The sequence below is a fragment of the Paramormyrops kingsleyae genome, chromosome 1 (assembly GCF_048594095.1).
Source record: "Paramormyrops kingsleyae isolate MSU_618 chromosome 1, PKINGS_0.4, whole genome shotgun sequence".
Classification (NCBI taxonomy): domain Eukaryota; kingdom Metazoa; phylum Chordata; class Actinopteri; order Osteoglossiformes; family Mormyridae; genus Paramormyrops; species Paramormyrops kingsleyae.
In genome coordinates, this window is record NC_132797.1 from 64657733 (window position 1) to 64682962 (window position 25230).

A 25230-nucleotide genomic window follows, 5' to 3' on the forward strand; every position below is an offset into this window, starting at 1 on the left:
CTCGACCACTACCCCACCTCGTCTGGCTAATCAATACCCCATTGAATTATTTAATTCATTAATTGAGCTGGTGGAGAGATTTATCAAACACATGGAATGGCTGAGGTGCCCCTAAGGAGAGGTTTGGGAACCAAAGCGGAGTTTATCTAGCCAGCCCACAAGATATCAGTAACTTTTTGCCGAAAAGATGAAATTCTGTGGTACCATTCATTTGCATATGCTATAATGTTAAATAGTTTATTCCAGAATGAGCAATGTCTTCAAGATAAAAGAATCTGTTTATTTTTAAATCATGCTTTTCCATAATAAAAACCACTAGGCTTGAAACCTCATGAAGCCCTCCCCCCAAACGCGATGTGCTCTCAGTGATTGATTATTGTCATTATGTAAATACATTCCCACTGTTCCTGGTCCACCTGATGGATGACTGCTCGACTGTACGCTTCCAGAGGAGGTGACTATCAATATCAGCCTGGATCCTAATGAGATACCCGACTGATGAAGATCCATACATGTATACTACCAGGGCCCAGGGGTGCAAGAAAAATCCGTCAACGTCAGTCAGACTTAGTGGCGTTGGGTCCATCGGCATGCAGGCCCACCTAAGGGAATGAGCTTTAAAACACTTAAGGGGGCTGGTGTGTGAAATCAGAAGGTTGCTGGATTAAATCCCACGGTCAGGGGAGTGATTTCACCATTAGGCCCCCTGAGTAAAGCTCTTAACCTGCAATTGCTCTGGGAACCGTCTGTCCCTTCTCAGCTACATGTTGCTTTGGATAAAAGCATCCGCTAAATGAATAAATGCTAAAGAATCACTTTGGTGCCTTGCAGACAAGGTTGTCAGTCACTTATTTCTATGGCTGCTACGTATTTTGATAATTTTAGGTTATTTCCGTCACCAACAAAATGGTTTTCTCCTGTATGAGTATTCCAGACTGATAGACATGGAGAGCTGATCCCTTCATCCTTAATCCACATCTGTAACCCTTCCGGGAATACACACATCACACACACACACACACACACACACACACACACAGGCGAATCCAGATGTCTAGGCAGGGGAGCCAGGAAATGGAGAGCAAGTGGGACAGAATGATGCGTTCTGACAGCGTCGATGACATCGACGCGTGAGGGACTGGCTGCACACTCCTGCCAGCACAACGCCGTCAAGTCCGCTAATGCTCACTGCGATGCTGCACGACAATTCCATGTTATCTGTCCTCTTTGCTTAACTGGACACAAGCTGCCACCTCTGCCACCCAATAAAACCTTTCAGGTTTGCGTCATACCTTTATATCGCAGTATCATTTATAATACATATACTGAGGTATTTGTCTCTTTAAACTGTTTCTATACTACATTGCTACTTGGGCAGAACCCAATCCCTGGAAGAACCATGTCTCCCTTGAGCGTAATACTGACATATATAGATGTCAGAGCTATGAATACTGGATGCATGTTTTTTATACATTCAATATACATAGTATAAATGATATTGGAAATATGGCACATTCAACCAATAATAAAGCATAGATCAATTATTAACTTAAAATTCTAATCTTACTGAAGTGTTCATTAGCTCCAGAGTCTCCAATATCTCACCTGCACTAAGATTAAGCTGCCTGTATCTTTTTCACCCGTTAACACGTCAGATTCAATCAGTGAGTGGTGGTGGAGCTGGGGGGGAGGGTTGCTAAGCAACTACAAAATCTACTGCAGTTGCAGTGTTTGCTATCTTCACATGCAGCATATGCGGCTTGTGTAACACCGCAACAATACTTGTTCTAAATGAGGCACTTGTGTAATAATGTAACAGCACCCATTTGTCAGTTGTGATTTTGTGTGTGATGTTTCATTTCTTATAATAAACCATTAAGTGTAAACGAATGAGTAAGCAGACTACACGGTTGGGAACCAAACCTGACGTTCTCCTTTCCAGAGAAATCCAGAGGACATGGCGGTTTGTCGCCCTCTAGAGGAAAACAAAAAATGCCTGTATCTATTAGTACAATACCAAATGCTATTTTTCTTTTGTTTTCCTGCTTTTTTATTTATGCAAATATATGCACCTGCAAACAGACTTTTAGGCGGAAATATCTAGTATTTTATATATTTCCTCCAGAAAATATAAAGTAAACAACATAAACATGCTGTGTAGAGCATGCAATAAAAACTTTGTAGTTACCACATCCCTGAAATGGACGTGTAAAAAATATTTTATTTTAATGATTCAATGGGTACAGAGAAGGTCAAAAACATGTTTGCACAAATAATTTGTTTGCCAAATCAATATCAAGAGATTCACTGCAAGGCTAGGAGAATTGTTATGCAATGTTTTTTATTTACCATTGTTATTGTGATATTGTGATATTGACTGGTACCAATATCTAGCAGGTAACTAGTTAAAATACTTGGATTTACTGCAGATGTAACATTACGCGCAATTCACCAGAAGACATGGATTCAGAACAATACTAATAATTCCCGGATAGATTGATTCTGGGAAACTACCAGGAAGGTTAAAGGGGGTGCAGCAAGGTCTACACCGGCCAACAGTCAAAAACTCATAAAATATGCAGTCAGATCTTTTAATTAGCAGTCATAAAATGAGACAGCCAGTGGAAGTTCAGACATTATAATTAAAATACAATCTTTGCATGTGATGTGCAAATAGAGAGCAAATGGATGTATACTTCTAAGGACAGACAGAATGCTGAACTTGAGTCCCAAAAAGATCACGGTATTTATCAGATTTCAGAAATGGCCCAGTGAACACTGATTTACAGTACAGAAATGTCCAGATTGCGTGAACCTCCAGCTCAGTTCATGTGTAGTGCATGTGAACAGAAATGTTATCGGAGTAGATTTAGCACCCAAGAGAACAGTCCATGATTAGCCGTCTCTGACGAGTTCCTTTTCTCCACATCTGCCAGTCTCTCCCTCTCCTTTTCCCTCTCCCTCTCCAGTCTTCCCTCTTGGTCAGCCCTTCGGACCCGGTCCACCTCACGCTGCAGATTGAAGTGGACCATTTGTCTGTTGAGCAGAGGCACTATCAAGTTGAAATTATCCACCTTCTTGTTGAGCCTGCCGAGATCCTCACTGAAAGTCTGGCAGCACTGTCTCCACTTTAGCTCCTCTGCTGGGGTCAAGGGGTCTCCTAGCTTCGCCCGGGTCCCTTGCAGCCCTGCTCGCAGCTTATCCGCCGTCTCTCGGATCTCCTTCTGAGCCACGATCCACTGCGGCTGGTAACCATTGTCGATGAGGATGCGATTGAGGTTGTGTGTCATAGGGTCGGCATACGGATTCTCATTGAACTTGTTGAGGGGCTTTCCGGAACCTGGCAGATTGTGGAAGTCACCCTGGGCCATCGACTCCTGGATGAGGTCTTCCACTAGCCGGTCCACTGCTTGCGTGATCTTAACCTTCCGGCTCCGCCTGTGTACGTCCTGTGCCGCCATGGCACCCTCATCTGCAGCGGCCACCCTCTCTAGCTCCCGCCTCCGGTACTCCAGCACCTGCTCTGTGGCCCGATCTGCACGGAACTGGCGATACTGACGCTCTCGCTGGCTGGGTGTGCCCAAGCCAACGCCATCGTAGCTGAGGTAATGCCTATGCTGGGGCGACTGTGTCTTCAGTCTATCCTCCTCTTCCTCTTCTGCCTCCAGCTGCTGCCAGGCTGACTGCCGCCTTGCTATATGTGCCAGCGCAGTGCGATAGGCCTCCTCGATCTGGGAGAAAAGGGCGGCATCCGCCGTGGGCACCCCAGAGTCGGGGTGGTACAGTTTGGCCATGCGGAGGTAGGCATCCTTCACCTGGGCATGACTGGCCTCTGCATCCTCGGGCAGCTGCAGAAGACGGTAGCACTCCCGCAAGTTATACCTCACAGGGTGAGCATGACTGAGCTGGCAGAGGGAGAGGTAGCAGGGGGGTCGCAGGGCTCTGACATGGTCGCCACGGTGCAGCCGCAGAATAAGTATGGCGCAGCTCATCTTCAATCACAACCACAACACCTGTAAAGTAAAGGGGAGGTATGTGGATCCTGACCACATCCCATAACTCCAACATCATCTATTACATGCTAAATTATACTTGATCAAAACTGTACAACTCAGTATTCGGCCCCGTTTTTATTTAGTCCTTTTTATTGTATATAATCCCGTAAATCATTCCGGAACACATTTCACCCATGCAGTCTGACGACAACAGGGATTGACATAACTGGTACGCAAGTACGCATTCACCTTTAAAAGCGATACGTGCGGCAATCGATTAATGTAACAGCGCAAATATACGTGCATTTGCGCCGCTATGACAAGAAATCACCGTGCATTTTAACCTCTACACCGCAAATGACGTACGAATTAGCATATAAAGATTAAAATGCACGGTAATTTCTTGTCATATTGGCGCAAATGCACATAAAATACGTACGCATTCACGCTGTTACAACAATCGATTTCCGCACGTATCGCTTTTAAAGGTGAATGCGTGCTTGCGTTGCAGTTATTTCAATTCCCGGCCGACAAACAAGGACGAACTTGTGACATTAGCGAGCAGGCTACAATACATATTTCTGAGTCCAAATTCACATTCACATCCAAAGAAGTGATAAAAAATAAGCGTACGTTTAAAGCAAAACTCCTTTAATCATTTGACTGTTTGTTTCGTTAATTAAAATAAATTATCATTTTAGTGTCAGTAAGTTTTTTTCGTAAAGTAATGGCAGTGATTTACCTAGCTAGCCAGCTGTTTGGTTCATAAAAGTGAACAATATAACCGACGGTAAGTCATTTCATTTTTCCAAAAATGGAAAATAAAACGTCCCCGTTCTGTTTTGCTAGCTTACTAGCAGGCAATGACAATGACGTCTCATACACGGGGTCCTGAGTGTTATTGTCAGGTGAATAGCGCTGCATTCTGGGATATGTTGTCCTAACAATCACAATGTGCCTAATAACTAGTCAATATGCGATATGCGATAGTTAATTAAAATGCATATTATATCTTTCCGTTGACCAATCTAGAGTAGGTATATTTAGTCTATGATTTATTAGTATATCGTTTATCCAAAATGATATACTAATATGTCGGAGAATTTAGATTATAATTCTGAAACGCTGTTGTGATTGGTAACGAGTGTGTGGCACTGCGGTGCAGAGGTAGCGCTTTTAAACGTAACATTTAGTTTAACTGCGTTTAGCAAATGCACGACTCAGGTTGCGGCACTGCAAGGGCGGGCAGGAAGATTTACATGAAACTGGGGAAATCTGCTTGAGTTGATAGATTGCGCTCATGTTGCATCATTCAGGAACCCTCCTAAACCTGTAATGTTACTGCTGCAATTTCTAACCATTTACTTGTTCTTGTAAATGTCTCGAAATACATCCTTCCTGTTTTTACCAATAATATTGCAATATTTATTTTGATGTAAATTCCCCAACAATGTTTAATTAGAAAATTGTTAAATTAACTGTAAACGCCATAATTTTAAAAGTTTTCTGAAAGCCACACCGATTACGTAAATGGACTTATTTTAGCGGCAGTAACCCTTGCCATAAATCGCTTCTTACCCTGAGACTAGAGTTCAGAGTTTGAATGATAAAGACGGTCAGAGAAACTGTACAGTGCACGCAAATTGGGCTGCATAAGCATAGACCGTCTCCCTCATTAGCGGATGCTATAAACATAATAAACTGGGGCGAAGTTGTAGCCATTTAAATAACTGGATGAGTTACTGGACCGCCTGTTAATCTCCCTCGTTTAATACAAGAAGTGCCTTCTTGCGGCTTGATCTAGGAACCATCAAAATAGAAACCCATGTTTTCCAACTCTACTACCCGCTCATATTTAATTATTATTTTTTTTAGATTAACTTGTTGGTTTAAGACGTGGTCAGGTAGCATATACAAATGCATTCATGTAATAATACCGTGTATCACATTAGAAAACCTATTTTAAGCTTTGCTTAAAACACATCTGGTACCCATACGCAAGGCACAATTCGGCGGAAACAGCACTCCCAAAATTCCGTCGGCGTTGTTTTTTTCCGCTTAATGTGAACAGTCACTGGAAAAGGTAATTACTGTCATGTGGAAACCATGAGCGGAATCTGTGTGGAAAGCTTAATGATCGCCACGGCGGAGCTGCATAGCAGGCCGCTGGGTCTGGCCGAGCCGCTGGCTTTCCGTTACGAATGATCAGCAGCTCCGTACTCACAGGTAGCCCAGTTCATGAAAGCCAGCTGGCCTGAATGAGACTAATTGCCAGTTAGGATTTTTATAGGCTCAGCTGGGCAGCATAAGCAGGAGTGAATGGAGATAGGAATAGAGTAGAAGGCTTAGCCCCAGTGTTATAAGTCGTCGGGGATTTTCATGTGGCCGGTTTAGGTGGTTTGTAAAAGGTGGTTGAATTTTCTTTTAAGGGGTACCATTCATGTTTTGTGTTATGGTTTTCTTTTCCCCATTTAGGTGACTTATCCCTGATCTCCTGTGTCTCTATCCTGTGTTTTGGTGGAGCTTTGCCAAGCAACATTCGATATAAAATACGTGTTGGGATAAATTGTATGTGTTTAGAACGTGGAAATCTATATTTTGGAGAAGAGCGAATTATAGAGTCTGCCCCATCTTTACTGTTTTCACTGCATTGCAGAACCAAATTATTGATTGCTGCTGCTTAATTTAGGTTACAATGCCACACAATACTATTTCAGTATCACATAATAACGCTTATTATTTTGGAGTTTACTGCAAACGAGCAATTCTTAGATTGTTATCCCTGCAATTGTTTACTTACGTAAGCTGCAGTGGTGAGATTTTTGGTATTTTCTTTGATGCTAAAAATAAATCTCTGCCAGCAGAGGGCAGTGTGACTTTGAGATATGAGATAGAAGTTCAGAGCCATACTTAAGATATGTTGTATTTGTCTAAATATGTGTTAATATTTGTATTTGAAGGAGAACTGATCCCATTACCCAAGACATTTCCACTGTTACTTGTTGTAACCGTCACCTTTATGCTTGGTATTTACCGGTGATATGTGGGTCATGAGTGATTGGTCTGGTCCCCCATACTGGTGCACAGTAGTGCTCAGAGAAGTCACTAGTGTACAGAAGTTCTAGTAAGAAAGCTAAAAAGGCCCAGAGCCTTGGTATAGCTCTAGGGTTATTCAAATCAAGGTCCGAGCGCTTCTGGTCTTCCAGCCTTCCTTTACCTGTTAGTCAGGTGTGAAGCTTCTGACCAATAAGAATCAGCAATTATTAAACTAACTACCTGGGAGAACTGAAAAAAAGGCCTGGATTTGGAATCGAGGGCCAGATTTGAAGAACCCTGGTCTAGCTTGTAGCTTGTTGCCTACGTTAGTTACCCAAGGTGCTCTGCAGTAGGCAGCACTGATTTACAAGAAATGTACCCAAGGTGACAGCAAGAGGATGTATTCATAAGTCTGATGGTGAATGTGGGCTGACAGGAATTTTTAAGTATTGAGCTGTAAGACTCTTTACCAGTAATCTGACTTGCTCGATTTCACGGAGATAACTAGGTATTCTTAGTAACCTGGCAAGTGTTCTCAAATATACAACTCAAATTTCATATACAAGTTCAGTTTCCATGTTTGGTTTTTATTCAAGAGAAGTTGGCATATTTTAATCTCCAGACTAAACGTTACATTTAATAGACATTTGAAAATACAAACAAGTGCAGGGCATCTGTTAAAGCACTTGAAATACAACAGCATGAATGCAGGTTTATGCAAGTCACCCAAGTTAAAGTACATTGTCCAGCACCTCTGCAGTGTGATGCCTGGCGATGCAAATGTTGTAACAGGCTCAGTACTGTAGAAGAACCACATAAACCACTTGCAGGCATTGCGAAGCTTTAAGTCCAGAGCATGCAAATAGTCTTTACGATGCACAGTGTTTAGTGATGGTTGCCCGGCCGCGGATGCATTGTTTTAGCTGCGTCTCTTCGCAAAAGCATTTCAGTCAGCGCAGGGTTTCATACTGTAGTGGAAATGGCAGGATCGCAGAAGACCGGGATGCAAAGGGGTAAATCAGAGCTGAACAGACATGTACGAACGGATGTGCAAACGTGGGAACGTTCCTCATACGGAGACAAGTGCTAAATATACATGCTATAAGCAGGACGACCACAGGCTCCCCATTATTCAGTGCACAAGAGGCGAAGCTGACGGTGATTTGGAACACAGCACCGTTAAAGTGTTCAAAATAAGTGGATGAGGCGGTGTGAGAGCTAAGAGTGCAGGAAGGTATGTGCGTCGCTTTGATCCTGTGATGGCTAAAGCAGGACAAAGTGTCGCCGAAACAGCATTGCCAGAATAACGGAAACACATTCTCTGTCAGGATACATTATGCACTGTACATGATACGGCTGACATGACATGCCAACAAGAGTCTTTCTGGATCTCCCATTCCGTTACAGGGCGAGGACGGAATGAGCATATTAATGATGCTGCGGAAAAGTCCAGAATGCCCCCCTTCCCCATCCATTCCCTTACATCCTTGTCACATTTCTCATGCAAGAAGTAAATGTAGTGTATATATTTATATATATTTTTTCAGTATTTGTCTTCTCCCCGTGGGTCTGTGTGATTCCAGGGCAGAAAGACAGTGTTATAGACTAAAACCTCACTGAAATTGCAATGGCAGGAATGGTATCTGTCGGGGCTGGGCTCTGTCACATGGCTCCCACTAGTGGTGGGATGGGGGCTGCATGTCCCTTGAAAGACCTGCAATCCCTTAGCAATAAAGGAGGAGACTGACGTGGAACAGTCACTCAGTGCAGGACGGCGGGGACGTAATCGGGACGTCGCGTCTCGATGATTTTGGGGTGGGATTGTCTCCCCCCTTCTGCTTCGTCACCCCCACAGATGTGGACGACCACGCTTGGGGTGGTGGGGGTCCCGGAATGCAGCTCAAACTCCTCCCCTGATGGAATCAAAAGGAGAAAGGCATTGTACTACCAAACTGACCACTCTGGAGGCATCGCTGTGTGTGTAGCTGCTCCCACAGACATACCTGCATCGGTCTTTGAGATGTCACAGAACAGGTCACAGTTGAGGATGGGAGTAGCATCCTGTGGCTCCTCCCACCCAGGAAGTGATGACAGAGGCTTTGGGAGTTCCAGACGGGGGCTTCCGATGTGTACGGACTACGGACGAGCAGGAGAGACACAGAGAGGCAGTGGTAAACCTCCTTACAGTCTTCAAAATCAAAAGGTCAATAGTTGGCGTCAGTGTTTGTTTCACTGCAGATTAAACCACTAATGTTATGGTTTTATGTTATTTAACGCCGGTAAATTCTAGTATAGTCTGTTTTTACTCTCAGGGTGTTATTAGAATGATATCACTGGGCAGAGCAGAAAAATGCCATGTCTCAGAGAGCTGCGAAAAGTTACTTAGGTAGCGCACTAAAATACCGCTGTGTGAAACAATATTTCCATACTGTTGGGGAGGGTCCCTCTCCTGTTACTGTGTAGGAGGTAAAGAGAGAAGGAGTGGTTCTGGAGTGTGTGTAGGAGGTGAAGAAGGAAAAGGGGATTCTTGTGCTGAGAAATGAGGGGAAACAGACTATCCGGTTTTATGTGCAATAGGCCAGTAGTACTCTGGTCCTGTAGAGATTTGTAACAGCAAAGTACTCTGGTCCTATAGAGTATAGAAGTAGCAAAGTACTGTAGTCCTGTAGAGTACAGTGGCAACAAAATACGCTAGCTCTGTGGAGTGGGGCTGTAATTAATGGTGGGGCAGTACAATGGAGTGAGGAAGTCAGCGCCCTCTTGTGCACTGGGCAGGATGAGAAGTAGGAGTGAGCCAAACCTACCTGGGCGAAATGCAAGCGCATCTCCTTCCCATTGAAGACGCTCTTGTTGAGCCTCTCTTTGGCCTCAGCGGCGGCCAGTGCATCGCTGAAGGCAACGCGGACGTGCCGGAAGCTCTTGAAGAACTGGAACGTGACCCCACCATCGAAGGAGCGGAACAGCTCCTCGAACTTTGCCTGGGCGTGGAGAAAACCGGCCATGACACACAGCCACAAACATCTGCTCTTCATTCGTGTGGCTGCTGCCACCATCCGATTCAGCATTTCACTTAGTTTTGTCAAGTTTTAAAAAAATACCCTTAAGTAAGGGTGGGCGAGGGACTTAAAAGGTTAATTTCATTCAAAACAACAAGATGGTTCAAATGTTTTTACCTTTATGCTGGACCAGACTTAAGAGTCATTACTAGACACCAGAAGCAACAACAAGTTTTGACAAGAAAGATAAAATTAGCCCTGAGCCCTGACCATAGCCAGTCTGTGTAATTTGTATTTACATTCAACACCTAGAGTCTCTGTAATATTTCTGTTATTGTTATGTTATTATGGTAATTAAACTCCTGGCCTAAAACCACAAAACACAGTTAACTGGATTGTTTACCTCCCAGACTTCTTAGCCACTAATGACATCGTATGTACATTTATGATGAACAGACAGATAAGCCATCTGGCAGGTACACATATGTGCAGAGGTGCCCCTTATTGAGGTAGCTGCTGAACCCCTCACCCCTCCCCCCCCCCCCCCCCCCCCCCCGGCTCGCCACAGGATTGTGGGCAATGGTATAACCAGACTGATCTCAACAGTAGGGGCACCATCAAGGTGAACACACTGGCATCACACAGACTGAACCATTTCTGTCGATGGTGATCTCTTCTCAGGGTGCGACATACAGCACCCGTGTTTAATAATAACATTTTGTCTGTCTTTTATTGTACTCTGGCCTCAAGGGCGGAAGAAATCTCCACTGAGCTTATTTGCCTTAAGAAACAATGCTCCCTATTATGGGAATATCTATTCTTAATTCCAGAACGCGCTTCAGGTTTTCACTGCATTGTATCAATCAAACTGGCACATAAGAGGACCTCTCCCAAAGAAAATAAGCCTCGCCAAGAGCTCATAGCGAGGAAACCATGGAAACGCTTATCACAGATCGGATTGGGATGCAGCAGAATGGGTCAAACGTATCTTACCTGGACCTCAGGCCTGCTGAACACCTCCTGGTCCTCTAGGGAGACGACCAGGCAGAGGTTATCCTGCTTTGTGGTTTTCAGGTGCATAATTGGAGCTCTGATGTGGGACGTAGGGTCAAAAGTTCTTAGAAGGCTGTGTCAGCAAAAAGGATCCGTCTGTCTCACTCCGTCCAATCAGTGAGGCTGATTCACACCAAACAGATCTTTTTGTTGTCCTTTTACCTCCTTTGCAGGTATGGTTTGCAGTTGTAGGGTGGAGAGCGAGCTGGGCGATCGTAAGAATGATGGAAAATGCCTGAGATAATGCCTAATGCCCTGAGAAAGAACTCAGTGTTCTACAAAGCCCAGAGCTGGAGAGAAATGAAAAAAAAAAAAAAACAGTAGATGCAGCTGTTTCCCAGATATTCACTCTGCAGTCCAGGCTCTTCTGAGTGTGTTCCCCTCCCCTCTGTCAGTGCCGAACGGTGCAGAGGAAATGCAGCAAACGTCTTCGTACTGAACCTTCCAGAAGGTGTCCTTACAATACTGACAGGTGACTGGGTGTCTCAGATTCACACTCGCCAGGTCTCAGCTGTCTGCCTCTTATAGGAGAGCCAGTGATGGCCCCGCCCCCCCCTCCACTTTTAACACCAGGACTGCAGGGCTCCGCCCCTAGGGGTGGGGACTACTTACTGCAGCAGGAGAAAGTCCCTCCCCTGCTGACTAACGTGCAGTCACCCAATGTGAATGAGAGAGGGAGAGAGAGAGAGGGAGAGAAAAAGAATGAAACAGGGAGAGAGTCAGGGAGAGAGGGAGAGGTGGGGGGGGGGGAGGCAGAGAGAGATAAGAAAGTCGTGGTGTAAAAATAAAAATTGAGGAACAGGAGCAGAAAGACCACTGGAAAAAAATGACATAACCCTGTCTTCTGTCCCATTAATCTCTGTTTCTCACTTGCTCCCCCCCCCCCCCCTTTGTCTCACAGCCTGTTCTAGTGCGAATGGAAAATACCAATCAGCTGAACTGTGTGGAGAGACAGCTGTTATCAAGCAACCCGTTAGCGCACTTTCCATGAATGCTAAGTTAAGCCAGCCCCCACCCCCCCTCCCAGAATTACCCACTGAGCGCGCACACGTGCTCGCATACATACGTGCACACAACTCGCGTACACACACAAACGCATTTGCACATACGCGCGCATACACGCACACATACGCAAGCAAATATGCCACACTTGCTGCACAGATTAACAAGGTGAAAGGTAATGCGTTCAGTATCAGATCAGGTTATCTCATTTGGATCAGTTCAGTTTCGTTTTAAGCAGCGGATTAGAAGCACACAAATGAAGAGCATCTTGTTTTATTAGGCAAAAGGTTTGGGGGGGGGGTCTTTGACATGTATAGGAAGTAAAAGGGGGACTCTGGGGTGTGTGTAGGAGGTGAAGAGGGAAGGAGGGATTCTGGCTGTGTGAGGAGGTGAAGAGGGAAGGATGGATTCTGAGGTATGTCCAGGAGGTCAAAATGGAAAGGAAAGGATGCTATGGTGTGTAGGAGTTAAAGAGGGAAAGGGGGATTCTGGGGGGTATGTGTAGGAGGTGAATATGAAAAGGGGGATTCTAGGGTGGGTGTAGGTGTAGAGGGAAAGGGGTATTCTGGTGTTTGGGTGGGAAGAGGGAGAGAGATTCTGGGGTGTGTGTAGGAGATGAAGATGGAAAGGGATTCTATGGTGTGTCTGTAGGAGGTGAAGAGGGAAAAGGGGGATTCTGGGGTGTGTAGAAGGTGAAGAGAGATTCTGCGGTGTGTGTAGGAGGTGAGGGAAAGGGGGATTCTGGGGTGTGTAGGAGGTGAAGAGGGAAAGGGGGATTCTGGGGTGTGTAGGAGGTGAAGAGGGAAAGGGGGATTCTGGGGGGTATGTGTAGGAGGTGAATATGAAAAGGGGGATTCTAGGGTGGGTGTAGGAGGTGAAGAGGGAAAGAGGGATTCTGGGGAGTGTGTAGGAGGTGAAGAGGGAAAGAGGGATTCTGGGGAGTGTAGGAGGTGAAGAAGGAAAGGGGGATTCTGGGGTGTGTGTAGGAGGTAAAGAGAGAAGGAGTGGTTCTGGAGTGTGTGTAGGAGGTGAAGAAGGAAAAGGGGATTCTTGGGGGTGTGTGTAGTAGGTGAAGTAGGAAGGAGGGAGTCCGGGGTGTGTGTTTTGGGGGGTGTGTGTTTTGGGGGGTGTGTGTGGGAGGAACAGTGGAGCTGCCAGCCCATTGTAGAAGATAAGTCAATGACTCTTGATTTTTCACAACAAATAAACAGATTAAAAAAAACATTGTGTCCTTTTCTTTTTCCACTCCAAGACAACTGAAGTTGCAGAAGCAGAATCATGAGGCAGTTACAATTTTAGTTCAGTCTTGAGTGGTTGCAATATATCACTGTCAGGCTTATTTTAACCAAGGCAAACGCACACACACACAAAAACACACATATATATATTTTTCCTCTCAATTGGCACAGTTGGGGGGTGTGTGTGCAGGCCAGCGATGGCTGACAAGCTGTTTCCCCCTCGCTTGGCTCACTCTCCATCCTCAGAGACGATGTTGATTTCACACTTCATCATGTTCAATCACACGTCACGCCGGTGTGGAAGGGGAGTTTCAGGGACCATGAGCTGTGGCCGACGGTGTAAATGTGACAGGAAACGGTAAATATAATGCAGCAAACATAGTGTAATGTAATTTAAAGTAAACAGGCACTTTAAGTATCTTTTCACAGATGTCGATATTTAAAGGCCTCATTGTTCCTCTGCTCTGTACGTAAGAGAGGAACGTTCCAGTCACATTCATCTCAAAGCTAGAAGTGTTTGTTCTTTATAGTACAATGAGCTTATTTGGCATGAGCTTATTGGGTTTTGTTCAGCAGGTTAGAACAATGCAAGGCTTTGCTGTGTGTGTGCGTGTGGGGGATCAGATATGCATTACATTGTGGGGACCCAGTGTCCCTCTCAGTGTGATAACCTGTTATTTTGACATTGTGGGAACCATTTTTTCTGTCCCCACAAAGAAAAATTCAATTTTATAAAAATTTGTGACTGTAATAAAAAAATTAAAAAAAATAAAAATGCCAAAAGAATTGTATTTTGTTCGGTTACTTATGGTTAAGGTTAGTGCTGGGTAGGGGTGTCATTATTGGGATTAGGGTTTTGCCCATAGAAATGATATTCCACAGAAAGATATGAGTACAGATGTGTGTGTGTGTGTGTGTTTGTGTGTGTGTGTTGGTATGTGCCTTTCCTGTCCATTGAGTGTCAAACTGTTGGAAGCAGCATCTCATCAAAATGGAAAATCTGAGAATGCCAGATGTATGACCGGCAGTAAAAAGACACGTGCATTAACTTTCCTGCCCATCTTCTTTTTCCTGTCTGTAGGCCAGTTCCTATATTAGATTTCAGACCAGTATGGAAGTCAGTACAGTACAGCCGGGTGTTGTTCGCTCACAGTAACTGCCTGTGCCTCACAGCAGTAGTCATTCATCTTCTCTTTGTCCCCCGTGTTTTACTTAAAAAAAAAAACAAAAAAAAAACAAGGTTTTCAATCCTCAGAACCTGTTACTAGGGCCTCCCGTGCAAAGACAGACTCAAACCCTCTGGACAGCTGTCAGTATAAGCCATGCCGAGCACGAGTGCAGACCCCAGTAAAGGTGATTGATGCATACTGTATATAAGCTAGTCCAATGCACCTGTCATTCTCCGAATCAGTAATTGTGTGAGAGAGCAGTGTGGGGTTAGTGGCTTCTGACTGCGATTCCTACTGCGAATGCATGCAAGGTCATGGGAAGTGAGCACTGAAGGGGGTAAGGACTTTGACTTTGACCAGAGGGGTCGCTTAAAATGTCATTTCAGTGATAGCAGAGTGTTGGTCAGATCTGCAAAGCTATTTTTTTAAGCCCTTCTATATTGGGCTATTGTGTTTCGCTATTAAAAGGGAATGCCACTCAAAAATTAGATTAAAAAGGAATTCCACTGATGGCTCGACGTAACTGAACAGGCCACAGCGATGATGTTGTCTCTGTTTCTAACTCTGGAGTTTTCGAAGAGTGAAAGCCAGTGACAAATGTCTAAGCAAGCCGGGACTCACAGTGCGCTTGCCAGGAAACGACCTTTATTCTGTAACGCAGCTAATTGTTTTTATCAACGTCTGCTATCCCAGAATTACGTCGGCCGTCAGGAGGCAAACTTGTTTTATGAGTAAATGGATTTCTTTGACTCTCCCGGGTAAGGATAGAAACAGGTGAGTCAGCGCAGGAAAGGAAAATGTGACTCAGAAGTTGTGCTTTTTGGTTATGTCAGTTCCTGTGTTTACTAAAAACGTCTGTGAGAAGCTTCTCACTCTTAAAAAAAGCCGCACGAGTTGCCGCTTCCTTGTTGGAGCACTCTGTCAAGTGGAGTGTCGTTTTTTTTTTTAAATGTGTGGGCTCATGAGCAGAAGGCAGTGTGCATGACACACGAGGACAGCCAGTTTTCAAGCATGTATTTGGTCCTCTTGAGGAATGTGGGCTCTGAGAACGTCGTGACGGAATGACTGTGACCCTTGTTCCTGTGTGTTCCATCTCGCGTGCCGGCCCTGTGTTTTTCTGAATCACTTTGGGTCAGCATACACTTCCTCAATAAACAGCCTTCCATATCACAAGTACTTTCTTTTCTGTTTTTTTTTTTATTTTGCCCTGAACTATTCCTCATAAAGTAATAATTTCACTCGTTTGAAGCTTCCTAGCAGGTTATGTAGGATGGGAATCTGATGGAGAGTTCAAGCCCCTCCACCAACAAAGGCTACCAATCACTTTTCTGGGTGTCATGAAAGGAAAATTGTGGTGTAGGGTTGGGGGGGGGGGCGATGTCGTGAGCAGTTTGCACAGAATCTGTTATATATTGGTTTATAAAACTGGTTCCGCAAGATTTTCGTAAATGGAGAGCCATTGTCTAAACACTTGTTTCCCGAAATTATCTTTGGTCATAATAAATAGCATATAATGAACGCCTAATGGCATATAATAAGTACATAATGTTCCTTAAGATTAAACAAATGTTGCTGTAATGTTGCAGAAATACGATGGTGTAAAGACTGTATGGTGAGCTGCTGGAAATTGTGATGTGTTTGCGTGTTTGTGGTTGTGGATGTGCTTCAGATAACCAGGTCTCTTGTTCTTTGAATACACTCACCTTTAATAACCTGATTCCCCAGTTATCTCATCCCACATGCTCAAACCCATGTTCGGATTTGACGCCAATCCAGCCCACCCACATCTTCTCAACCCAAAAAGGCCTGAACAAAGCCAGGGCCACCTCATTCTTCTGCTCTGCCAAGAACCTTCCAGCCTCTGTGGAAAAACACGCGCCGTCGGTCACCGTTCACAGGCAGGGAAGATGTTATGTAAACAAAAAACTCCACACTACTCAGTTCTCTATTAAAACATGAAGTGTAGGACACAAATAGCTCACAGCTAACGGAGCTCTGGAACTATTCTGTTGACAAAAGGAACATTTTGAAGCATCGTGGAAGGTGGGGTGGGTGGAATGGGAGGCTTGAAATGGATAAGCAGATACCAGAATATCTTGATATATGTATTTTATAGAGAAAGCCAGGACTTTGAGTTATTTGTTAGTCCTGCTAGTTGACTGCATCTCCAAATGTTTCATGACAGAGAATTTGGACACCAAGGTCACAAAAAAACTATGTAACCACAGAGACTGTATGTGCTACAGCATAATTATCTACACCAGCCATCAATACACGTCATAACCTAATTGACGTTTATGTAACAGACCCTTTTGTCCAAAGCATTGTACAAGTGAGGCATTCAGCACATCATAAAGCGGCCGGGAGTCGACTAGGGCACAAGTGCAGCACGGCTGAGTTTCCAATGAGTGACCAGTAACAAGTGTTAAATTAGCACTGGAGCAAGAGATACACAATACGCTACAAACACAGCCAGAACTGAAAAAGTAAGCTATTCAAAATATGTCATGATGGGAAAAAAGAGTCAAAAGCTGAAATTACAGCGACTGGCTACTCTTCATGCCATTGTATTTATGGAATGGTAATAATGAATATGACAGCTAAAGATGGTTACTAAATTACAGTTATAAATAAATAAAACATGACGTCATGGAAATTACGTCAGTATTGTCTAATATAGCTTATTTCTTAAGCCCTTGCATATTAAAATGCATGTTTTTTTTTGGTAAACTCCTGGATAGGTATGTCGTTGAAACAACAACAGGGACCCTGGGTGCGTTTTGAGTCAGACAGCCCACTAGCCGCCGCGTGAAACAGCAGCTTTCTGTGCGCTCGTGTTGAGGCGACACGGCACCTCCTCCCCGCGCCTTTTTTTCCAGACTAGGAGAAGATTCCTGTCCTCCGCTGACGCCGCAGCTTCAGCCCCCGTGTCACAGTTTTCCGTACGATGCGGGGTTGGAGCCGATGTGCAGCCAGCGGCATCAGGAACAATAGACAACCGTCCGGAATATTCCATCTGATTCACGGAACGGATCATTGTCCCTGAGCGGTGACGCAGAGCCATGCAATGTCACATGACCCAGAGTCACCATTAGTCATTGAGATGCACCCACCCGCTGATTGCGCCTCACGTTCCAGACCGTCTGACACCTGTTGAGCTGAATGATAGTCTCCCGCAGGTTATTTGCTAGCCGAGTGCGAGTCATGAGGCCCCATTCTTTATATTGCCATATTCCTGCTCAAGAGGAACCACACCGGAACACAATGCCCCACGAGCTTAGTCGGCTACCAAAATTTGCTGCTTTAAACCCATTTTTGCTTTAGCAAGAAGAACCTCAGCACTTATTTGTTGACTGCCTCAACGCTTGATGCTAATCTTGTCTGTACCCGTTTACCGTTGATGAAGGGCGGACTGACCGTAAGGTTGTGCCTGCTTTCACGGTCATGGTGGTGAGACCACACGCAGCTTTAATGTGTTCATATTCAGGGTGATGTGTGACTTGGCAGATCAGGATGCTATGCCTACACTGTCAGAAAAAGGAGTTCACTGGGACTGAACCCTCAAGGGTCTGCCAATTGTACCCTTAGCTGTATGCAAATGTACCTTTTAGTGTAATTTAAGGTACAGAAATGGACTCTCTTCCTCAGGAGGTTGGTGGTTCAAATCCCAGGCAGAGTGATTTCACCACTGGGCCATTGAGCAAGACCCAAGTTAACCGCAGTTGTTCCAGAGACTGGCTGAACCTGCTCTCTACATTGCGCGTCACTGTGTACATTTGCTAAATAAATTTTTAAAAAATGACAGGATAACAGCCAAATAATTAGATCATTTATCATGGTTGAGAATAGGGGGTTAATCTCAAAGTGAGTGTCATTAGGTTTAAAATTAGCAGTAAAATTCCAGCCCAGTCATACATCACCCACTGCAAATACACTGACAAATATTTCTGAAATGTTCCTACTCCCCAGGCAATGACCAGCTTACCCAGTCCTGATTTCATTTGTACATTTTCGGTGAAGTCAGATATAGACAAATGTCATGCTTCTGGAATAATTAAACTTTTCTTTAAATATAATAATTATAAGCTTATATAATTATATAGTTATAATTATATGCTGTGTTTTTTTGTAACTTGGATAAGTGTGATGCCTATTGGGGACAGTCTGTATGCTGCACACTGAAAACAGTCAAATTATGCCCTCTAGTGGTTTGGAGGAGAAAAAGTTTTCCTCACGGGCTGTATTTCAGGCTAAGGCTTGTTATGCTAGCATGTGGGTGCCATTGATGTCATAGTGTCTGGTAAATCCGAAAGCCTGCACAAGATTTAACCATAAGAAGCTGTATTTTTATCTAAGCAATGAAAATCTTCATGGACAAAGCTGTTCATCAGCTCTCTCTGATTCTTGTCGACTTCACACTGATCATCCCACCAGAAAACGCTGCTTCTCCCATTCACTCCATTGCACCGTTTGCTTGGGGGGTGACCCCGAGAGGCAGTGGGATAAACCTTTCCAAGCCGGGCTATGTTTTTAATCCAGTGGGATGAAATCCGATTAAGGTGACCTACAGCACTATGGGGGAGGGTGACAGGAGATAACCTGAACCCCCGCCCTCTTCATTCACACCGTGCATGCGTGCGCCTATGTGTGTACTGCTTATTCTCATGCTTATAATAGTTCTGTGAAGCACAGCAGGGGTGCAGCAAGGGCACGGATACCCTGGCAGATTTGGGGTGGGCATCACCTTACAGCGGCCCAGAATTCCTAGCTACACCCCCGAACCCCAGTCTCCAGCATTGGCCTGTCTTCCTGGTTTGATCATCACAGAAGGCATCTGAGCACCATACCTATTAGCTTGTGTTGAAGGCACCCGATGATTACCTGGCTTTGGCTTTATCGGTTGTCTAAGCATGCAGCAAATGCTAATCCCCATCTTAGAAAGGCTAATGGTTCTGGGTTTATGTGCTGGATATGTAAGTGAAGAAGGCTCTTCTTGGAAAGACAGGCGTGGTAAACAAGGTAGGAAGCAGCTGCTTGAGGACATGAATAAACTTTTCCTTCCAGGAGCTGAGACACACTTTCCATGCGTGCTAAGTAAACAGGAGACCGTGGACGCCACGTGAAATGGCACAGCGCCCGTGCAGCTATCAGCCATAATTACATAAGGGAGGTCATGTGATCATAGAGGGATCCGCAGAGCTGCATGGAACATAGAGTGTACTGGTGCTCAAGGTGGGCAGCAGACCTGCCAGCTGGGTCAATGCTGTTGTATATTTGTTCAAATAAAACTATAAGTGGCTTTGGGTAAAATCATTAACTAACCAACTCCATGAGGCTACTGGGGCAACAGTACTAGTTTAGGTTAGAGTGCTGTATTGCTTACTGGAAATTATTGCTAACCAGCATATAAAGTATAATTACTTATTAAATCATAACGCATGCATGAAGATATCATTTCTTTATTTAAGGGGCAAAGCCTTAGTTGCCGCACCTGGTTTTTGTGAGTTGTGCTAGTATTAACTATTTTTTTTCCATTTATGACTGCAACAGTTAAAAAATTCTGTTTGAGTTAAAAGTGAATAACACCACTTCTCCCCCGTGGGCCAGTGATAGCTTCGGAAATATTTCCAGTATGCTCTGACATGATAAACAGTACATAGCACCTTTGCTGTAAGAGTGAGGGGGAATCTCTGTTGTCATGCTGTTTATATAACATCAGGAGCTCAAGGACATAAAACAGAGGAACATTTTTTCCCAGTGAGTGTCTTAGGCTGGCTGCGGAAAGCTTTCTCACTCCGGCAGATTCTGAGTAATAAAGTAATAGCTTGTTTCTTATCCCTGAATTAGGTAAAAGTGAATGGAACCCTGAATTTCTACATGAACGCTGATTATATCCCCCTGTCCCTCTGCTACTGTACTGCTGGTTCAGTGGGTTGAACCAAACTTCACCTCTATACCAGGCAAAGGACAAGGCTGATTTATGAAGCTGGGATCCATGGTACAGGCTGTCCTGCACCTCTATTGGTTTTTCCCACCACTTACAGGAGGTGCAGTGAGCAGTTACTGGCGCAGGGTTGGCCGTCATAACCCCATTAATGCATTGCCACGGTAACAGCCAGATTGACAGGTGCCGGAATTCCTTTCTGGCGTACAATACTGTAGCCCCGTTGCTGGGATACAGCCCTCACAAACAATTTAATAGACAGTGCTGAAGAGTGGGGATTATTTAAAGGGCAGCCGAGCTAAAAAAGGGAAACAAAATGCAGTGGGCGACAGGGAAGGCGTACGTCAAACGTCATCCTCCATTTCATCTTTTCATGCTGCAGAATGTCAGTAGGGCACATTCCAACCTGCAGCCATGACGGCATAATGTGGTTGATGAGCTGGACTCTGTATTGGTTTATCTTTTTAAGAAATCCCACAACGAATGCCTAGGCTGCTGTAGAAAAATAAAGTTCTCTTTATTTCGCTTTATTAATGCATCGTCATTTATTTTGAGCTGAACACGCCCCAGTGGCGAATGTGAAGCAGCTTTGTGTGCAGTGTGGGTGACGACCAGGTCAGGGGTCCGAGTCGGCACTGTTACTGATCACCTGTTTAAAAGGTCGTGTTCTTCGTCGGTGTTCCTTGGACTTGGCGTTCTGTGGTGTTGCCGGGTGTTGGGAGTGTGGGCTTTGGGTACACAGGGAAGGGGGGGCTCCACAGGGGTCAGGGGTCAGTTTTGAGAGCAGTACTTCCAGAAGCAAACTGTCAGAGAAAAGGCCTCAAGTGGTGAGTGTCTCTACTGGATCCAAAGACACTACTAATGAAACCATCAAAACAGATCAAACGTTTCTGCAATGAACCACATCATCTAAAACTCCTACAAAAACCCACAACTGTCTGAGTAAAAATTTTATCCCCATATCCTCCTGAGACCCAAGGAAAAAAGTGTCCTTCAGTTTTAGGTTAATTGTGATTTTCTATGTCTTTGGAGGAAATAAGACATCTTTTTTCAAATGTATTTTTATTTTTAATTTCACAGCATGTCGTCTTTAGTGTACAACAGGAATAAATATGTTTCCTTACATCAGTGAAAAGATGTATGCAAAAACAAAATGTCCACTGCAATGGACAAAAATGAATGGGTGGGGTCTCAGGAGGATATATAAACACAAAATTATTCTAATCAATCACTTAAAATGAAAACCAGTTGTGTATCAGGCACAATTCAAAAATCCCAGCTTACCTCGCTTATTGGGTTTCTTTCCTGCCTGGGGGGTTGCCTTTTTGTGACCCTTTCCACCTTGCGAGTGACGCTCGTTTACATTGTCACTTTGTTGCGAAGTTGTACTGCAGTTATCCACAGGGGGTGCTGTGGTGGTAGTTCTCATAGCCTCGTCTGAAATTCCCTGCATAAAGATGAGCGTTTCCAGCAAGGCGCATCAGGAAGCTTCTCACGAAGTATTCACGAGCGAGATGACTCAGCTGACTGCTGAGTGATCTACAATGTAACCCTCTAAGGTCTCTGGATTATCATGGACTCATTCCGAAATTCTCTGACCACATGACCCTGCCCAGGATAATCAAATGGATTAATGCATTGATGGATGGATGGATGGATGGATGGATGGATGGATTCTCTGAATTATTTCCAGAAAACATATAGATATAAGGAGTCTTTCTCATTATTAATAAAAACATCATAGGTATGATTTCAACTTGCTTGATCCTCATTGGACATAAAGTTACACTGATACTAATGAATAAACACACAGGCACTCACACACACACACACACACACACACACACACACACACAGACACAGATACACACACAAACACAGAGATATATATACATATACAGACACACACAAAAGCACATCCACACAAATACACACAGAGACACAGACAGACACATACACACACAGTCACACACACTTACGCCTTTGCTCTTCTTGCCTGGTCCTCGCACACCTGCTGCAGCACAAATAACAACATGATTTGCCAATTGTAAATCAGCCGGTTACCCAGTAATTTGTGTGTTTGTGTAAATGTGTGTGTCTGTTTGGACGTCTTACCACGTGGTATCAGGGTTATCTTGCTTCTCCGGGTCTTGTTGATGGACCTCTGCAGATCTTCCAGGGAAGCCAGCATTTTTAAGATCTTCTCCCTTCTGTCTTCTCTGGCCACCGCTGGCGTGTCTGGACCAGGCTGCACTGGCTCTGGGATCCCCCCTCCATCTGGAAAGCAGAGCTTAGACATTTCAGCTACAGGCCCCAGAGCAGCATTAGCATTCACCTGCTAAGGTCCACACTATACAGTAGCCTGCAGCGTCCAATTCTCTGTTAACTGTGTTTATTTGTCAGAGATGGATGTGCACTTCATAGAAAAGAATCCCAATTCGAATGCCTTAGACCACACATCTATGTTCACCCACCCAGAAGCAGAAACATGTTAGTCTAGTGTGAAAACGATTTATTTTTGCAGTTCCTGTAGGCAGAGGGATCTCATCCCTTCAAATACCATCAACTTTCCTCCGCACCATGTCTCTTTTCTTAGTTCTTCTAACTCTTGTAGTATCTGACTTAATGTATTTTTGTAAAATGCACACTCCATTCGCACCTTGTATAGCTATAATTTAGTCTTTTTACCTAAACATCAGGTACAGGTTGTGAACTCCAGTGAAAAAGCATTTGTTTCCCACTAAAATTGTCAGGACGTTCTCAGAGAGCTTGCCGTGTTTTGACAGATGATTGCTACCCGGCCTGAAAACCCCTTGCAGTTCCGACAAAAGGAGACTAAACTCAACAGCATCAACACACTCAACCCAGTGGTCTATGGTCATCGTCCCAATTCTAAGGGACTTTCACTAGACATAGGTCATCTTGAGATCCCCAAATGAGTTCTCTACTCAATACAGCTTCTTGTTAAACCCATGCAGGTACCCACGCTTACCCCGTCCTGGATAGCTTACCGCCTCTCGTGAGCTCTATGTCGAGACTGAAAGGAGCACCGTTTGCAGTCACTGTCACCATTGTCATCGTCACCAACACCACTGCAGCACTGATCATGGCTTTGCAGCTCATCACTCTTCTGATATTTTCTGGTATTTTCCAGAATATTCTGGCGTCGTCTAGAATCTTCCGGTATCCCCCGGTACAATCTGCTGTGTCGAACTTATTGTGCTCGACAGGGGTCAGTGTCACCTCTGCTGTTCCAGTGATTCTTTCGTCTATGTGGCAATCTAACGCTGGTTGCCAGATTGGGTTTGGAGCACCTCTTTCTGGGAAGGGTTGTCGATGGTGTACGGCTAAGCGTTCGCGCCGCGTCTATCCGGCGACGGGGGCTGTGTCCTATTTAAACCCCGGCAGCCTGCCGAAGCGCTGTTCCCTGGGCCCGTCCGCGTGACGTTTGGGGTCTCGTGTGTTTTTCTTCGTCCCCTCTGCCCCGCCTTGGCGTCAGGGACCCCATTGTGAACGAGGCGCCGGGCATCAGGGCCTCCTGCGTCACAGCCCCAGAGCAAATACATTAAGAAGCCGTTATCACTGCTTGCTCAGTTGGAGGGGGGCACCCCAAAGACCATTCCTCTCCCCCTCGTGGGGGTGGGGCTAATTTTACAGTCATTACCCCCCACCCGCCTGATTGGCAAATTTTACCATCAGCACCCTTCTCCCACCCTGCTCAGTAAACCTGAACCCCGCTGCCCTGTCATTAGCAGATAATTTACCTTACATCGTTTTGTCTTCCCTTGCGCTTCATTTCTGGCCTAGAGCTCCCACAGAAGTTAATCTGCTGGAGGTCAGAGGTCAGAGGTTAGCATCGACAAGCTCAAACAGTGTAAACACATTTTACAGATGCTTGCATGTGCCTGCAGCTGCATGTAGATTTCAGCAGGTGGCACTGTGGTTAAGATTCTGCTTTTACTACATGCAAACACAGGGGAAAAATGAAAACTGTCAGGATGTAGCTAGGAGGTGACCAGGATGTCTAGAAATCAATGAACAGAGTTATTCAAAATGACTACCACTAGTAAATATTGACATAAATTGCAGAAATTATTAAAGCTTTATCATTTTGATGTATGTTTTAATAAATAGCTAATGACAAGCGTCGTTTGTCATTAAATACTTATCTTACAATATATGGAGAACACCCTGAAATATCTGCTCTCGTAAAAGTCGCTATCTCTGACTCCCAATCCATCAAAGGTGTAAACAATGGCCGGAATCCACTTCTGTGTACAAAGATGCACCATGGCGATGGCCTCAGTGACGCCTTGGCGATGGCCCTGGTGACGCCACGGCGATGGCCTCCTTTTATGCATGTGACGGGGCTCCGCCGAATGTTTGCAGTGCGCCCCCCCTCCTCTTTGTGTTGGATCACATGGGGAGGAGCCAGCCCCAGGGTTAGTCTGTTTGACCAGCTCTGTGATGTCTGAGGGCGGCCATGACAGGGGCTGGCCTTTGGGGCCTGCCGGGAATGTGACGATGGAGACTGGTCTTTGGGGCCTACCAGTAATGCAGTGAAGGGGGCTGGCCTTTGAGACCCGCAGGGAATGCGATGGCAGGGACCAGCCATTGGGGCTCATGGGGAATGTGACGATGGGGGCTGGTTTTTGGGGTCCATGAATGAACCAGTTGCTTAGAATTGGAATGACAGACCTGGGGCCTCATGTATAATGACATGCGTAGAATTCACACTAAAACATGGCGTACGGACAAAACTAGGAATGTGCGTACGCAAGAAAAAATCCAGATGCA

At 44.9% G+C, this 25230-nt stretch overlaps 3 protein-coding genes across 5 annotated transcripts; all 3 read right to left on the bottom strand.

Annotated features, from left to right (window-relative positions):
• Positions 1-2324: 2324 nt before the first annotated feature.
• Positions 2325-6203, bottom strand: dnajc28 (DnaJ (Hsp40) homolog, subfamily C, member 28). 2 transcript variants are annotated; one of them, XM_023834758.2, is made up of 2 exons: positions 6087-6203; positions 2325-4013 (listed from the first exon to the last, which is right to left on the bottom strand). In XM_023834758.2, the coding sequence occupies exon 2, from the start codon at positions 3990-3992 to the stop codon at positions 2856-2858; it is 1137 nt and encodes a 378-aa protein (XP_023690526.1). In that variant the 5' UTR covers positions 3993-4013; positions 6087-6203; the 3' UTR covers positions 2325-2855. The 2 variants fall into 2 exon arrangements, with proteins under 2 accessions (XP_023690526.1, XP_023690517.1); XM_023834749.2 differs by lacking the exon at positions 6087-6203 and adding an exon at positions 4738-4883.
• A 1394-nt stretch (positions 6204-7597) lies between these two features.
• Positions 7598-11622, bottom strand: rcan1a (regulator of calcineurin 1a). The gene is made up of 4 exons (XM_023834401.2): positions 11021-11622; positions 9836-10009; positions 9035-9167; positions 7598-8944 (listed from the first exon to the last, which is right to left on the bottom strand). Exons 1-4 carry the CDS (start codon positions 11105-11107, stop codon positions 8793-8795), a joined length of 546 nt encoding a protein of 181 aa, XP_023690169.1. The 5' UTR covers positions 11108-11622; the 3' UTR covers positions 7598-8792.
• Positions 11623-20931: 9309 nt separating this feature from the next.
• Positions 20932-23855, bottom strand: urp2 (urotensin II-related peptide). 2 transcript variants are annotated; one of them, XM_072700970.1, is made up of 5 exons: positions 23445-23855; positions 22549-22710; positions 22413-22444; positions 21718-21880; positions 20932-21236 (listed from the first exon to the last, which is right to left on the bottom strand). In XM_072700970.1, exons 1-5 carry the CDS (start codon positions 23554-23556, stop codon positions 21205-21207), a joined length of 501 nt encoding a protein of 166 aa, XP_072557071.1. In that variant the 5' UTR covers positions 23557-23855; the 3' UTR covers positions 20932-21204. The 2 variants fall into 2 exon arrangements, with proteins under 2 accessions (XP_072557071.1, XP_072557070.1); XM_072700969.1 differs by having other exon boundaries at positions 22413-22447.
• Positions 23856-25230: the final 1375 nt, after the last annotated feature.